The 17,787-nt window shown below is 43.8% G+C and overlaps 1 protein-coding gene across 1 annotated transcript in view; it reads right to left on the reverse strand.

Moving 5' to 3' along the window:
* Positions 1-562: 562 nt before the first annotated feature.
* The window catches only part of Rnf169 (ring finger protein 169), a 58,733-nt gene continuing 41,508 nt past the window's right edge, over positions 563-17,787 (reverse strand). Inside the window, 4 exon segments of the mRNA XM_032893031.1 lie at positions 563-4,120; positions 4,671-4,770; positions 12,443-12,561; positions 17,165-17,311. Coding sequence (XP_032748922.1) covers positions 2,939-4,120; positions 4,671-4,770; positions 12,443-12,561; positions 17,165-17,311 — 1,548 coding nt within the window. The 3' untranslated portion in view covers positions 563-2,938.

The raw sequence follows: 17,787 nt of genomic DNA on the forward strand, positions 1-17,787 counted from the left end.
CAGTACTTCTTCCATAATCAAAGAATGATTTTTTTTAAATAAATTAAGTCAATTAGGAAAGATTCCTAGACAATCCTCAGCCAGACTTTTTTTTAAAGAGGCAACTAAGGTCAGAGGCCAGGTGCTGGCAGAGTGCTCCCTGACTTGATACCAGCCCACAAGGCCCAGATGACTTCAGATGACTTCTTCAAACAGATATGAGCAGCTGCTCTTGAATATAACCAGGTTACCTTCTCTGGAGAAGGGCTACTAAGCCCTTTGGAGGGATAGCACTTCTCTTAGATTTCCCATCAGAAAGACTCACCCTCCTGTCCCTCATGGTTTCCTCTTTAATAAGAAAAGATAAGGAGAATGCACACACACCAAGGAGCACAGCAGAATGTGGGCGATGTGCAGTGGCTAGGACTGCAGTGACTTAGGAGAACTATTTGTGAAATGCTATCTTCCACCCTAGCTCACCAACCCTCCCCAACACTCTATTTCTCTTGTCTATTTACTCTTTAGGGGATCCATGTCAACAACTGTAGTTGCAATGGGCTTCAGTCAAACACCAAGACGGAAATTGTCAGAAATGAAGTGTTCAGGTTTCATTAAGTTTGAGAGCATCTTGCATGCAGATACGTCAGTAATTTTTTCCATTTTCAAGGGTAAGCAAATTAAAGAGTAAGCCATTCCTTCTCAACATAAACTGCTTTGCCTCTATTTCAGGGCCACTGCTCAGCAGGAAGTATGGGAAAGAACATTGTCTACACTCGAGGTCTCCCTGGGGGACACAGGGACAGCCCAGTGTCTGTCACTCAGCAGCAACACTGCACCTGAGCCCACACTTGTCACCACTGCTATGCACTCTTATTCAAGGTAGTTGCTAGGGGAAGGGGGATATTTAAAATATATATCTTTCATCTATTAAAATATTTTATCTTCTTACCAAAACCAAAAATTAATTCCAACTGAAAGTGTTTTTCTAAGCATTAGTGACATATAAAAAGGGTGGCAAGTGGAAAAATAAGTGTCTTTAATACTACCCAGTAAGACTAACCTTCCAATAATAATTACTAAGATCATAAGGGAAATACATGAAATGGTAGACATTACTAAGTTTTCCCTACTGGAATTCCCTGGTGTCTGCAGCCAGGGCCAGCTCTCCTACCTAGGGCACTAGCATGCCTTCCAGCAGCCCTTAAAGCCTTACGCTGCCTAGGATGGGAAGTAAAGTAGTACAAGTATAAAGTCATGGGACTGTTGCATGTTTTGAAGACATGTACCCAACTTCAGGCTCACACAGGTTCCCTGCCACAGCAGCCTCTGAAGCTACCTTGCTAATGGCCACACACATCTAGCATCCCTGGGCACAGTCAACTATGAGTGGCAGAGAAATTTGCTGTCTGCTTCAAGGATACCATGCTTGGGACTCCACACCCTTCTTCCCACCTTCAGAAGCTTCAACCAGTTTCTGGTTAACTCCAAATCTGAAGCTCTCTCTTCTAGAAGTCCCAGGGACGGACATCTCCCTTGGCACAGAACAGCGAGTCTAAGGCCCAGCTCCCTCTAGACTTCGAATGCTTCAGAAACATTCTGATCAAAGGCAACGTCACCAGACAACTCTGCATTATCTTGCTGGGACCTTTTAAGGGGGACACAGGATTGGTATAAAAGCTCTGGAAGGTCTGTTAAAACGTCAGCCACATGACTATGGTAACAGCTCATACAAACACAGGAAAGGCCAGCCCACCTGAGTCCCTAAAACCATATCATAATCCATATTCTCAATGAGCCCAGAAGGGCAGAAGCACCAAGCACCACCAGGGATGCAAAAGACACATGGTGTCAGCTGCTAAGAAAATTAGCCCCAAAGGTCCATGGGACTCAATTTACCAGCTGCATCCAGCCAGATAGCTCGTTTCCACTGTATGGAGTTTCAGCTTTGTCCTTTGCCTGACTTTAGGGCAAGTTTTTCAAGATTTTTAGATTGCAGATAGCCATTGCCACGTGGAAAGTAGTAAGGAAACCTCACAGTTCGTCCCGGGCACTCCTAGGACAGGGGCCTGTAAACGGGCTAGGTGAGATCACTGCAGTTCTGTTTTACATCCCATCAAGGCCAAGTGCTTCTAGGTGGGCTTTGCACTGTCACACTCGGTGCCCAGCCAGTCTGGGTGGCCCTGGCATGCCCTTAGGTTGTATTTCCTTTGGGCACCCTGTGATTGTGGAGAATCATTGGGACTTGTGGCCATGAGAGCCGATGGTCAGTCTGGGCTAGGCCACTTGGCAGCTAAGAGAACCTGGACGTCTACACTGAGGCTTCATCATCCAGCTGACTGCACTTACAAACTAGGTCTCAGGAAGACCAGGTGTCAACCACACTGCTTCAATCAAATGTCATAATTTAAACAGAGATTACAAATTAATTTCTGTAGAGGCAAAAGTTCTAAGCTCAACTGACTTGGGTATGTAGAAATTACTGTGGCAAAGGGGAGAGAAAGATGAGTGTCAGATCTATTTACCTTAGCTCTTCTCTTTCAGAGACAGGCACTGCTTGTCTCTGAAAAGAAGCCATGTTTATCTGCAAGGCTAACTTAAAACACCCCTCTGTGGTAAGAAGCCAGGGGCTCTGAGTATGAGAAATTATCCCATCTCCCTACCATCTCTAACACTGGCCATTCCCAAGCTCACTCCAAGTGGGTGCAGCCCCTATGGGCCCGGAAGCCTTCGGAGTTGGCTCACTCAGAGGGTGAGGAGGACTGGCCCTGGTCCTAGAAAGCCAAAGATGCAGACACTTGGCTTTTGAATACCAAGGCCCTGCATCCTCTCAGAATAATAGAAGACAGTATTTTGCCATTGAAAGAAATTCAAAGTGAGAACATTCAGCTAGCTCTTTTGGATAAATGACTGTGGCCAAGGACCTCTGAAAAGCTGGTAACATTACTTTGTACATTAAGTGCTACTTGGCCCCAGCCAAGCTGCTGGACCTCAAGAGATATTGATCCACGCTGCCTTTTCGCCGGCTCATAGTCCGCCTCTCGCTGTCAAACATGCGCTGTGACTGCAGAGCCAGCTGCTGGCCCTCTTCCTCCTGCTGCAATTTCTGCCCCACCTCAAGCAGCCCTGGGTCTTTGAGGGCCAGGCCCATGTCACTGCTGGGTGGCCGCAGTTTTTTAACCCCGTTTTGTTCCAAGTGCTTGGTCTTACAGCGCCTTTTCCGGCCTCTACGCAGGGAAGGGGTTGGCTCCTCTCCTAGGCTGTTGACCAGAATGCCATTACCCAGATCAAAATGGCTGAGTGTCCTCAGTTGCTTCTTTGTTTTGAGGACCCCATCCAAAACATCATTTTTAGGTAGCAGTGAATTAACTGCTGTGGTCTTCATGACTGTGCTTATGCAAGTTTTGACTAATGTGGCATCCACGGTGGACCTTGACTCCTCAAACTGCTCCCCTTCCAAAGAAGGCCCACTGGCTACTCCTCTGTGCTCTGAGGAATGGCAGGTTTCCAGTGGGGCCTCATGGCTCCTTTTTCTAACACAGTCCTGTTCTACTTTTGTCTGGTTAACAGAGGGGAAGTACTCCAGGGCAGTGGAGGTGGGCCCAGCACACTCTGAGAGCACCTGGACCCTTGACAGCCTTGTGCTTAAAGCCAGAGACGGCCTCTCCTTGCTGGAATGGATTGCTTCAGAACCAGGTAACTCTTCCCCTGCCTCAGGGGCCAGGGAGGTGAGAGTGGCTTTTGAAAGTGTCTTCTTGATCTGCCGCTCCTGGAAGATCTGCTCCCACTTCTTGAGGATGCGAGGACTGGCCTCATAGGAAGTCTGCTTCTGCAGGCTTCTGCTCAGGTTGCGAGGCGTAGACTTGATGATGAGAGGGCTGAGCACCCGGCCATCGGGGAGTCTCTTGGGAGGGGTGCATGGTGAGCAGACGATGGGCTTGAAGTGGTTTAGCTCTTCAGAGATGCTGTCATTGCTTTCAGGGCTGATAGAGCGCTCTGGCTTATGCAAGGAAGCCAAGGATGAAAGGGAGCTGAAGGGCAGGCGCTTTTCTATGGTTAAGTCAGGGGCTGAGAGGCAGCGGCTGTTCTGAGTAGACAAGAGAACGCCAATGATGGGGGTGGAGCCTGGAGTTATAGTTGTGATCTGAAAGAAAGAGAAAAGATCATGTGTGTGTGTGGTTTTATTTACTTTTTTATTTTTTATCTTTTAAAACGTGTACATGTGGCTCTGTATGTATGTAGATGTATATGCAGTTGTCCAAAGAGGCCAGAAGATGGTGTTGGATCCCCTGGGGTTAGAATTTTGGGAAGCAACTGCCTGTCTGCAAGAACAAGTGCTCTTAATTGCTGAGCCATCTCCAGCCCTCTCACACATGCATTTTTTTCTACATAAGTCATTTAGATGGTGGAAGGGTAGAGAAAGAAGGTAAAGGAAGGGTAATGCGTGCCTAGAAAGTGGGGAAGGTTCTTAGCCTAAAACTCACACACATACATGAAAGAGTTAGCAACATCAAAGTCTGAAGATGGATCCTGCCTGGACCTTCTAAAAAGGTCTCTATACTGGTTTACCATCCCATCTGTCTACTGATTGGAATCTTCTTCCTTCACATCTTTTTGTAGATTCTCAATTCGCCTGGGATGCACTCTGCCCTGTGCAGGGAGGCTGAGCGTGCTGAGGTGAGACATGGGCGTACCTTGGCTCTGCTGGGTGGTGCTGTCCTGAGCCTGCTCCTCACTCTGTCCTGAATTGTGTCACTGCAGCTCTGACTTCTCTGCACCTTGGTGTTTAGCTTCCTGAAAAGGAATAATAGTTACGATTAGTCATACATGAGTTTAGGAAAAGACAACAATCTTTTACCATTCTAAGCCACTCCCCACAAAAGGCAATTAAATTCCCTTAGGTAGCTGTAATAGAAAAATGGGTTAGTTTATCAACCAAATGCCAAAGAGAAAAAGATTTCCAAAGTCTTCCAGACACATGATTTTATCTTATGTATCATAATTTTACAATTGTGTTTTATTTATTTTCTGTATGTGGGTGTTTGCCAGCATGTATGTCTGTGCAGTACAGTAAACCTGGTGCCATGGAGGCCAGCAGAGGGCACTGGATGTCCTAGGGCTGAGTTACAAATGTCTGTGAGCTGCTATGTGCATGCTAGGATCAAACCTGTGTCCTCTGGAGGGCAGCCTGTGACCACAACCACTGAGCAACCCTTGTGCCCTCGTGTTGCAAACCACACTCCAAAGAACCTGTACAGAGCGCTGCAGGCCACTGTGTTAGCTAAATGAAGCAACACAATAGCCTTACATAGCTACATTTCTCAGTGCTTAGGTCGTTACAGTTGGGCATTTGACTCATTCTGAACGAACCTCTGCATGTGGGAAGGGAGGTCTAACTCCATCAGCTGTAGCTGTGCCAGGCAGAATCCACTGGAGAACCGCATGTATACAGCAGGCTGTCACCTATACCACACTACAACTAACGTTTTATTCTCTTGGGGTACATGTTGCGCCAAGCAATTATCACAACTCAGCACACAGAAGACAGTCAGGCTCTTTAGGCAATCAGAGCAGTGGGGCAGACAAGTAATCCAGTATTACATAGGCACCATAACACAGGTGTGGCTTAACAGACAGACATGGCATTAAAAGGGAATTATTAATAACAGAATAGAAAACTTGAAAGGCCTTTCTATAACATATCCATTTGCTGGATGAATAAGTATTTGAAATAAATAAAAACAGACACAGAACTATGTAAATGACTCCAATAGAAAGTATTTCCTCAATTGCTACCCCTTAGCTCTTTAACAGAGCATCATATAAACTCCTTTGTAGACAAGATTTTCATGTCAGAGGAGGCGGGCAGGCGGGGATCACCCCCCAGAATTCTCTTGCATCTCCAGAGAAAGGCTGTCGACCACTCAGAATTCTCCTACTCCAGCACCTGCGTGGTTTCTCCCATCCTGTGTCTCATGGCCTCATGGTGTTAGCGGGAGGAAATGATGGCTGTGTAACACATATTTGCACTTTAAAAAGAAAATTCAGCACTTAATCAAAGTCTCACAATTTTGGAGCAAGAAACTGTCACTCTAAGAAGACAGATCCTTAGAAGCAAGCTGGATTGATACTTAGAAAAATATTAAAGTTCATTTACATTGCTAGAAGTCACACATATTACCAGTCACATAAGCCATCCCAAAATGCTTTGTAAATAATGATCACTTTGACCAGGGATTTAGAGCTGAAAGGTGGCTTATTATTGCAAATAAACGACTTTGGGTGAGGCAAACAGACACTGGGAGGAAAAGATTGTTTGACCAGTGCAAGAAAGAGCTTTGCAACGTTCAGTAGAGCAGCTCTCTGGAACACTGAGTTTGACGCCACTGGAAGTGGTGGAGATGAAGCCACACCTAAGCCCTGAGCTCCAGAGGAGTTAACAATACAGCCTTGATACCAGGCTATGAACCCGCTTTGTCAGGGGAAATCGCCAAGCTGACAGCTTACTAGTCTACTTTCAGGTCCAAATTACAGACATACAAATGACAATTGTGGGCAGCTGGGAAAACGACTTCACTTCTGTTCCTTCAACTCCAAATTGGTGATAGAAAAACCCTAGGGGCGAACTCACATTTGTGGTGGAGCATACAGTGAAGACACCCACAGAAGTTCCCGACAGGGATAATGTTGTCGATGAACTGCAGCGCCATTGAAATGTCTTTGTCAGTTAGTGAGGAAAGCACATTTCAAGCAGCCTCTACATAAAGCACTTGACACCAGTTGATAATTCAAAGACACATCTAGTTCCTGAAGGCCACCGCATTAGAGACTGTCGAGGACGTAGTTATGGCACAGTTAGCCTCAGTCTGTCCTGAGAGCTGTCTGTCACACTCTTGCACACTGATTCCCAGCTGGGCCAGCACCATGTAGAGAGGCAGGTTTTCTTCCCAATGAATGATCTTGCCACCCTTGCTGAGAATCAACTGCCCACAAATGTACAGATACTTCCGGACTCTCACTCTGGATCTGCTGCTCTCTAGCCGTCTCCTACTCAGGTATCACACTATTCTGATCACTACATCAACCTCTGTCCTTTCTCAGGGCAGCTTTGGATATGTGGGCTCTCCTGAAATCCCACCAGAGAACTTTAACATCAGTCTCTATTTCTGCGAGGGAATCCACTACAACTTTAGCATGTGTTATACTGGACTTTTAAAAACTAATGGAAACTAACTGACAAAGACATTTCAACTGCCATTGTAACAACATTAAGTCTGCTAATTCATGAACAAGGTGTCATTCCATTTATTTAGATTCTTCTAACATCAAACATTTAATACTAAATTTTCTGTAAAATTTTATGCTCCTGTGGTCAACTTTATTTCTAATTATTCTATTTTTTTTGATCCTAGTAATAGATCAAAATGGGATTGGTTTTTTTCACTGCACTTTAAATTGTTCACTGCTAATATGTAGAAATGCAACGGATTTTGGTATAGAAAATAACTGAAGAGAAAACCGACTCCTTCAAGTTGCCCTCTAACCTCCACCGAAGCTCGCACGCGCGCGCACACACACACACACACACACACACACACACACACACACACAAATGCACATACATAATAGATGTAAAAGATAAATAAATAAAACTCTTAATGAAGACTAGAGATGACATTAAGTATAAGAGCATATAGCAACAATTATTTTTTAAATTATGTCATGTTGGTAAGCCAAGGTAACCAATCTGAACTCTGTTCAAAGCCCAACCTCCTCACAGCCCAGATAGCAAGGAAAATACAGCTCAAGGTGGAGCTCTTACCAAGAGGAAAAACGCATCAACCATCAGTTTCCCCATATGAACCTCTAGAATCAGTTTCAGTTTAAATTCAGTGAAGAAACGGAGATGAGGAGTAAAGTAAAATATGGTTTTAGAATGAATGAATGAGTTAATTAAACTTTTCATGTATTTAATTTTTATTTTAATTTTGTTAATTAGCCTACTTAGGTTTAAATTAATTTTTTTAATTAATATATATCTATAAATGATCTTTAATTTACTATTCTAGTCATCTCGAAGAATCACAATCTCATCAGATGACCACAGAACCCTCTTACTTTGTTTCTTTTATGAAAATTAGTCGATCTGTTTACAATATCCACAGGCAGAATCTATCCATGTGCTTCCTCAATGGCCGCCCCTCAGCAGGCACCATTCGCCTATTGCAGAAGCACAGTGTTTGTGTGTAAGAAATACAAGCTTACAAAGCAGGTAAGAAGGACAAAGGGCAGCATCGTTAGATGAAAATATAATTATAAAAAAGTCTAAGATTGCTACCTGGCAAGTCTCTTTAAGAAACAAATTTTCAGAGAAAGCCTGTTCATTTTTTGTTACTTAGTAGAAAAACTATATTTGAAATCTCCCCAAAGTATAAACAATGCTAGTATCTTTGTATAGTAAAATATAAACAACACAAATGTTATCATTTCAACTATTTTTAAATGTAGTTCGATGATTGTACAACTATCATCTAGTTAATTTTTCCACTGTCCACAACTATACATCAGCATTATAATCTGTAAATTGTTTGAAGTGAACATTACAGTTTCTGAGTTACAGAGAAGGCACGCTCTAAAGGAGACTCGCTCAGCATTCCTGTAACCAAATTTTCCACTGAAGGTCCCCACTGTGCCGAAGATCATTCCTGAAAAGATAACCCCATTAATTATACTGGTTTTGGTTTTGGCCATTTATTTTGGTTTGGATTTGTTTTGGCAGTGCTGGAGAGCAATCCTACCGCCTCTTGCTAGGGGAGTACTCTTCCACCAAGCCACACCCCTAATTAAGGCATCATTTAAATAAAAATTATGTTTAAGTAATTAACAGTCAACAGCATGGAGGGGAAACAGTCAATGACTTTAAAGCTCTACAGTCATGGCAGTCCTTGAGCTTCCTGTCCATACGAACACTTCTAAAGCCAGCCCTTTCCAGAGCAGCTAGGCCTTGCCACCACTGTGCTGGGCTGAGCACAAACTCTTGTAACCTGTGCCTTCCCCAGCACTTCTCCAACTCCCCTTTTGGCTAGTAACCAACACCTTCTTACCTAGCCTGCGATCCTAGAACTGGGGGAGGTTGGGAAGGGAGGACTGAGAGAGTGAGGATAGCCTGGGGGACAGAGCCAAGAAACAAAACCCGAAACAAAAGGAAAATGTCCTACTAGTGCCACAGCTGCTGCTACTGCTAAAGTGCCATATCCACCTTGGTCTCAGGTTTGGCAAAGGACCAGCCTCTCCCACCACAGACAGGAGGTAGGGTGTATCCCTCCATGGCTCCAAAAGCTGAAGGCTGGTCACCGAAAATGACAAATCCATTACCTCTAAGACTGTCTCTACCATTACCAAATCCACTGAAGCCATCCCTGACACTTTACAGCTGTGACCATTAATAGGACAGTCATGTGTACATTGTCCTGGCCATCAAGGTTACATAAGGAAAGCTCCTCTTCTGGGTCCTCCACAGTAAGTTGTCATTTCAATCACTTCAAGTTTCCCGTGCTTTCCAAACAATCTCTTAAATCACATTTATGGTGGGGCTTAGTCATCAGGAAGTGGCATTATTTTTAAAGGATTAGGAGGTATGGCCTTGTTGGGAGAAGTGGGGGGTGAGCTTTGAGGTTTCAAAAACCACCACTAGTCCAGTTTCTGTCTCTCTGTCTCTGTCTGTCTCTGTGTCTCTGTCTCTGTCTCTCTCTGTCTCTGCCTATGAATTAGATGTAGCTCTGCTCCAGCACCATGTCCGCTTGCATGCCATCATGCCATCATGCTCCTCACCATGAGGACAATGGACTAAGCCTCTGAAGCTGTAAACAAGGCCCCAATTAAATGCTTCATTTTATAAGAATTGCCTTGGTCATGGTGTCTCTTCACAACAACAGAACACTAAGATAATGTTTCTCAAGTATGTTCTTTAATGCTCCTGATAAAAATCTCCCACAGTGAAGTAGGTGCTTCATTTTGGAGAGTCTCCTGAGGTCACCCTCTGTACAGCCACTCTTTCATCTACCTTGTAGGCCTCACAGGTGTGTCTGCATACACCTCTCTAACAATGGGATAAGTGACCACCCCACAGCACTTGAAGAATTTAGCATTTGGCTATCTCATTACTCCATGTCCATGAATGTCCCTGTCGCCCACAGTGGCTCCCCAGACCTTCATGTAGCTACCTGGGTTTTACTGGAGACTCTGATTTAGACATGACAGCTATGGGAGACAGAGTCCAATGATGCTTCTTTGTGGGGTGGTCATGAGCATATATGATCCAATTAACTGTCTCAATAACTAACCTAACAATTGAACTTCACCTGACTCGAATATTTGTTAACATGAGCCCTGAGAACCAAGTTGTATTATATTAACCTTAGTGCGAGCTAACAGACAAGGTCTAAAGCCAGTGTTTGCATATTAGTTGGCCCACCATGGCAAGGATAGGCTAGGAGACAGAAAAGAAGATATGGCGGAGATGTTCTACAAGCACACTCCTCTGTGCTTGTGCAATTCTGTTCAAGACAGAATAATTTTTAAGGCTTTTATGTAATGGCATATTAAGCTGCAGGCCCTCCCTCTTTCAGAAGAATGAATTTTACCAGTACAAAGGCAGAGCTGGAATCAGTCATAAGGAACTCACCCCCTAATCATGAACCCCAACTGGAGCAATGTTTCTTTGGTACAGGAATATTAATTTACTTTTCTAAGTTGTTCACATAGTAATATTAATCACAGATGTCATAAGCATTAATTTTAGTATATACTTATTGTGATTTCTGGCTTTATTTGAAAAAATTATTTTGTTTTCTTCCTGCTTTATAACCATTAAGATATAACTACGATCGGGTATACACAATCCACACATGAAATCAGGAAGTGACAATTATTCTGAATTTGTGGAGCATCTGATTTGAAGGACATCTGACTTCCGGCTCGCACACAGAGCCTATCTTCATCACAGGCTCACCCAGAACCAGGTCCTAATTCTACTGACCAAGCTAACTGTCTAGCATAGTGGATCTCATCCTTCCTAATGCTGTGACCCTTTGACACAGTTCCGAATGTTGTGGTGATCCCCAACCATAAAATTATTTCATTACTACGTCATAACTGTAATTTTGCTATGGTTAGGAGTTGTAATATAAATATCTGATATGCAGGATATCTGATATGTGACCCCTGTGAAACCCCAAAGGGATCACAACTCACAAGTTGAGAAACACTGGTCTAGGACAAATTCTACCAGAGGAAACATCCAGGGAAGGGTTCTAGAGAAGTTATTCCAAAGAAGACTAGAGATCTGGTGACTTTTACACTTAGAAATCTTCAACGAAGGACACCAAACTGTTCCGGAAGAACACATACAAGGTTCCCAGAGCAGCTGTTACATCAGGGACCTTCCAGCGCAGACCCCGACAAAGGTGCTAGACTTGGTGGTCTGCCGTGGCTACACACAGAGACCGGTGACATCTCCAGAGTCCATATGTGTCTAGAGGCAGCGAGAGAGACGGCTGCTCCACAGTGTGGGCGAGAACAAGGGAATGAGCACTGGCAGGAAGGATAAGTCAAACAAGACAACATGAGGTCGAGACTGGGCTCTACATCCCTATTATAAATGGAGCACAGCCTGGAGGAGCCACGTCCACAGTGTCTGCTGAATAAACCAATGATTCTTCCTCCCCTCCGCTACCCCGCTCCCTTCCCTCCATTCTCTTCCCCTCCCTCCCCTCCCCCTTTCTCACCTTCCCTCCCTCCCTTATTCCTCCAGAGTCAAGCAACCATCCAACCCCACTCTCTTTTCCTCTCCAGGACCTGCAAAGTCTGAAGGATCCAGAAATTCCTTGATCAGGTTTAAAAACTTCCTGAGATCTATGTTAGGTCTAGGCAAGGAAAAGAAACCCAGCCCCACCCCCACCCCCCAAAGAGTTCAAAGTCCAGAGGAAAAGCTACGTACACTGTCCAACTGAAGAGGCTTCATCTTTCCCTGTAGGAGAAAGGGCCACACTGTGCAGCTCAGAAATTAGCAAAACCCTACCCAGATGCCAGAAATGGGCAACTGGACTTCCCTGTAAAAATTCAGGAAAAGGGCTGAAAAGAGTGAGTTTGACCTCAGAAGCCACTTGCAAGGCTAGAAGGTGGAAACTCGTGGGTCTCAGGCTCACCTGACATACTTCAGGCCAATCAGGGGCCTGTCTCAAAGAACAAAGTGGATGGTACACACGCAGACACACAGACAGACACACAGACACACAGACTCGCAGACACACATGCACACACGCACACTTCCACCACACTCAGGTGAGCCCCTTCTCAGTACTCCACATTTGAAAATTCACTTCCCACCTCTTTTCACCCCTTCTACTCATCCAAAAATCCTTCGTCACCACAAATGAAAGAGCTCAGACTGAGCCATCAGTCTTACCCTGCCAGGAAAGCTAAGGAGTAGGAGCTGTTCTTGGAAACAAAGGCTGAGCGATGGGTCTGCATCATCTGGCCCCGAGAAGGTTCTTCATTCTCTGAATCCGAGAGACGTGCAGGACACTGGCAAGGAGACAAGGGAGACAGAACTGTCCATTGAGCTATCCTAGTACAGTTTTAAAGTCTGACCAAGTCACTGTTCTGAGTTCCAGTTTGGTTCCAATTTTTTTCTAAAAATGCTAATTGTAAATGTGTCTTTACATGAAAATATCCAAAATCGAATTAACCCATTATCAAACTGCATATGGTATTTTCTTCCAACTTTGGGAGAGAGACAGCAGACTCAACACAAGGTAAATAATGGCAATCAGTATGCATTTTGGTCTCTTTTCATAACTAGTTTGGTAGCAAGTAAATAAGAGACCATTCAGACCGCACGTCTATCAGTGTCACTGGTGTGACTGCACTTCTCTGTGCAGACTGTGCTATTGCACAGATCCCGCACGCTGACAAAGCCCTGAATAAGCTAACAGACGGATTTAAGGAAAAGCTTATACTATGCACCAAATTCCTCTGACCTGATGGAAACTAAGCTGCACTGTTGCAAGTAAATATCTACCCTCTTCTCCAGGCTTCCATGCCTAACGCCTAGGAACTTTAGGTGAGACATTTGACCTCTCACCTTTCACCTTGGATATAAATAAACCTAAGGTACTATGTGTCCCTAGAGTGGTACAGAGCATGGGTAAATGAAATGCTTACAGTGGCACTTGACAAAACACGATCCTACCAGGGCTAGGGCTGCTAGAGGGCAGGGCATTCCTGCAACACAGGAAGGAGCTCCCTACACCAGGACAGCCTGGGCAATCGCTTAAAACATCCTCCAAAGCATCTTCTCACAGTGGAGACAAACGGTTGGGCAATGCTGAAAACAGAGGCAGGAGGATAAAACATCCCTGGAAAGCACAATTGCCTTCACCGAGGTCCTGAGTTCAATACTTGGACCACATTTATCTGAAACATCTGTGGCATTAAATAAATAAATAAACACATTTAAAAAAAAAAAAAAGACAATAGGGTATCTACAGGAAATTAAAACAGTCAAAGAAATTGCACTGGGAAGAAATAAAAAAAGATACAAACTTTTTATTTACAAGTAAAGACAATTTATAATTAAGTAAAAATGGAAGCATTATAAAGCATTATGTATGCAAGGCAACACTCTGGATGAAAGGGACATGTAGCACAAGTGTGTAATGAGTCAGTCTGTCTGTCTCTGTCTCTGTCAAATCTCTGTCTCTCTCTCTCTCTCTCTCTCTCTCTCTCTCTCTCTCTCTCTCTCTGTGTGTGTGTGTGTGTGTGTGTGTGTGTGTTTGTGTACACTGCACTTAAAAAATAGATCTGATCAGGATAATCACCAAAATGTCTGTAGTGGTTATTTCTAGGTCACAGGATAATCAAACATTCACCTCCGATTTACAATCCTTAATATAACTGTTGGCTATACAATTCTGTTTTCCAACAATTCACATCATTTTTGGTGTAATGGTATCATAATAAAACAACAAATTAAACATTATGACCATTTTATTTCTATTATAAAAAATAACATACCATAATCTCTCTTTCTAGAATTCTTTCTGAGTTTAATAATTTCATGAGCATGCATCAAACACTTGTGATGGGCAAGAAGACATTACGGGAGGTTTATAATTGGGTCAGACATAAAAGCTCCATAAAAGTCACAGACTATTGAGGGGGACCCAGGAGAGGAGAATGGGAGAAGTGAGGAGTCTCTGATAGTCTGAAGGTGACAGCTTTTAAACTGACACGGAGACAGACAGACAGACAGACAGACAGACAGACAGCAAGCTTCCCACCAGCAAGCTGCTGAAAAATGTCTGTTGTAAAAAAGCAGAGGGCCTATGTTGGCAGCAGATGCTTCTGCCCAAGAGCTATGGAGCATCCTCGAGGACAGAAAGACTAGCTAGAATCATGTGCAAGGAGGGACCTGGGTCCTCAGGGAAGAGTTCTCATCAAGTTCTCAAGCAAGTGGAGAGCCGCTGAGGTTTGGTGGCAGGAAAGTGTAATGACAGTCTCATGACACAACCTTAATGCAATGGCTTTCTGTCCACTGAGACCATTTCAGGACCCAATTTTAATATAATGAAATCATTTGCTCAAGACTGAACACTTGCTTTTCCCTAGTACTGGGTCTTTGCACACGCTAGTCAACGGCTCCTCTCCTCCACTCTCCTGACCTTTTCTTTTCTTGAGTCCCACTGTATTGCCCAAACTAGCCTTGAATTCACTCTGAGGTCCAATGAGACTGTGAAGTTGCAGTCTTCTGACTTCAATCTCTTCTAGTTGAGAGCACAAGTCTTTATCAGTCTAAAAACTATTTTTTGTTTCTTTTTAAGGCAGGATTTCTCTGTGTAGCCCTGGCTGTCCAGGAACCCACTCTGTAGACCAGGCAGTCCTCCAACTCACAGAGATCCACCTGCCTCTGCCTCCTTAGTGCTGGCATTAAAGGTGTATGCCACCATACCTAGCCTGTCTAAAAATTATCAGTCATTTAAAAGTCCTCAAAACCGTAAAAGGAAATAGGGAGGGTAGAAAAGGGCAGGGTCACAAAAACCCAGACAGGTTAGATTTGACTCACTATGCTCTGCATCGACAATGCTGTGAGCTTGGCTCCTGCCAGAAAGCGAGTCTGAGAATCTGCACATTCTAACTCCCTCAGCAGGTAAACTGCACTGATGCAACTGCTTTCTATTTCAAAGTTAGCAGTGCCAGACAAAACAATCACAATGACTGCCGGCCTTGGCATGGAAGCAGTAATTTCTAATACAGTTCCTGGAGGGAATGGCTTCTCCCACAATCAACCCCTGGAGGCGTCTAGACAGTTTGCCTGAGCACATTACAGCTGGGGAGAGGCAAAGCTCTCTCAAAGACCATACAGCCCAGAGCTGGGGCTGCAGTCCAACCATCCTATGTGCTGCTGCCACCTAAGCTAATGTGTATCCCTCCTAGGAGCGGCTTTTTGCCTTTAAAGGTTCCGGGGTGCATAGCACGGAGAGCACACAGCATTTTGTGCTTGTTAAATGGGATCTTTTATAGGACTGAAAATTTATAAAATTCAAGTGCCTTTGTTTTATTTTTATAAGATTTATTTATTTTATGTATATGAGTACACTGTAGCTGTCTTGGGACACACCAGAAGAGGGCATTGGATCCCATTACAGATGGTTGTGAGTGACTTTGTGGTTGCTAGGAATTGAACTCAGGACCTCTGGAAGAGCAGTCAATGCTCTTAACCACTGAGCCATCTCTCCAGCCTATTTTTATTTTTTGGAGGAAGAGACTTACTATATACACAGCCCAAGCAGGCCTAGAACTCACCACAGAGTCTAGTTAGCTCAGCCTCCCAAGTGCTGATATTACAGATGTGTGCCACCATGCTGTTTCCAAATGGCTACTTTTGATAATGATGACTAATACTATAACCAGACTCATATGTTACTTGCATATGGCAAATACACTGACCCGAGACAGCTTTAAAATTTTCTGGTTTTGCAGCACAGGAAGCATGTCTTTTATATAAACTAAGTCAAAAGGATGGACAGGAAGAATCCTGGCCTGCTGTAGTTAGCTGCAATGCTGGTCCTGCAGAGATTTTTGGTTTGGTTTGGTTTTTTGTTTCTTTTTTTTAACCTTTCTTCTTCTTCTATCTATCTATCTATCTATCTATCTATCTATCTATCTATCTATCTATAAATATATATGTTTAGAACATAAAAATATATTTATATGCTGTAAACATATATGTGTTATTTATTTTTATTGTATGAATATTTGGCCCGCATGTTCACCACATGTGTGCCTAGTCCCCAGGGAGGTCAGAAAAGGGCATCAGATCCCCTGGAACTGGAGGCTGTAAAGCCCCTGTGGTACTGGGAGTCAAACCCAGGTCTTCTGCAAAGCAGCCGTGTCTCCAGCCCCTCCTCCTGCTCTCTTATGCTGCCTAGCTTCATAAATGTTAAGGTTTCATTAATTTTAACCCATTGAAAAATAACTTGAAATGTTAACAAAGCTACATAAAAATGCTTAAAATACACGACTCAAAATATATATAGCAAGCATTAGATGTCCAAATTTTGATTAGTATTAAACTGTTATTTTCCATTTGAATATAGTTACATTTTTAGAAAGTCTTTTCTTGGTCCAGTGAGATGAGTCGGTGAGTGAGGTACCTGACCATCTGAGTTCAGTCCCCAGGACCCACAGAGGGAAAGACAAAGTCAACTCTCACAGTTTGGCTTTTGACTGCCACGTGTGTGTCAGCGTATACACGTGCTCGCACACATTCGAAGACACAATAAAATGTAAGTGATGAATAATGTTCAAGCATGATGTGACCAATCACACGCCTAATTAGTTAAGTTTAGACTGTTCATCTACTATGGGGGACATGCTTACACCCAAGCATTGCTCTGCTTAAGGGACTGGAGAGGATAAAGTAAAATACATGCTTTTTAAAAATCCAATGGAGGATGCTAAGGTGTAGTATACAGTTTAACATCAAAACCCAGCACATATGTCAACCTCACGGTACACATACAAGTTCCATCGCACACAGCACAGCATCCCACTGTTCTCACGCGTCTCCGTGGCCGGCTGCGCAGGGCTCTCTGAAGCAGACGCCCGCCCAGAGTGACCCACTGACCTGCTCCAGACCAGTTCTCAGCACCGCTGGCTCCTCTCTCCTTTTCTGTTCATCAGCTTTCCTCTTCCCCACTTCCGAATCCTCCTGCAGTATCTTGTGCACCTGATCTTCACAAGTTTTTTCTTCTTGTAACTTCTCTCCTCTCAGCTGAAAAATATAAACCACACGGAGAGTGCGGAGTTTTAGGAAACTTTAGACTTAAAAATATCTTTACTCTACGGCCAGATCAAGTGGCAGCCTCCAGGGTGACTCTCCGACTAGACACAGCCGCCCTGACGGATAAGTAAATCTGCCCGAGCTCAGTGGCTCTCAACTTTCTCAATGTTGCGTGACCCTTTAATACAGTTCCTCATATTGTGGTGACCCCCAACCATAAAGTTATTCCATTGCTACTTTATAACTGTAATTTTGTTGCTGTTATGAATTGTAAATTATCTGATATGCAGGATATCTGATGTGTGACCCTGTGAAAGTCATTCAACCCCCAAAATATGTAGGGACCCACAGGTTGAGAACCACTGTTCTAGGCAAACATTTACTTCACAGAATAGGATTGAATTGCTCTGTATTCTTAAGCAACACAAAACCATAAAAGCTAGCTATATAGCTAGATTTATTCACAT

The sequence above is a fragment of the Rattus rattus genome, chromosome 2 (genome assembly GCF_011064425.1).
Source record: "Rattus rattus isolate New Zealand chromosome 2, Rrattus_CSIRO_v1, whole genome shotgun sequence".
NCBI classification, from domain to species: domain Eukaryota; kingdom Metazoa; phylum Chordata; class Mammalia; order Rodentia; family Muridae; genus Rattus; species Rattus rattus.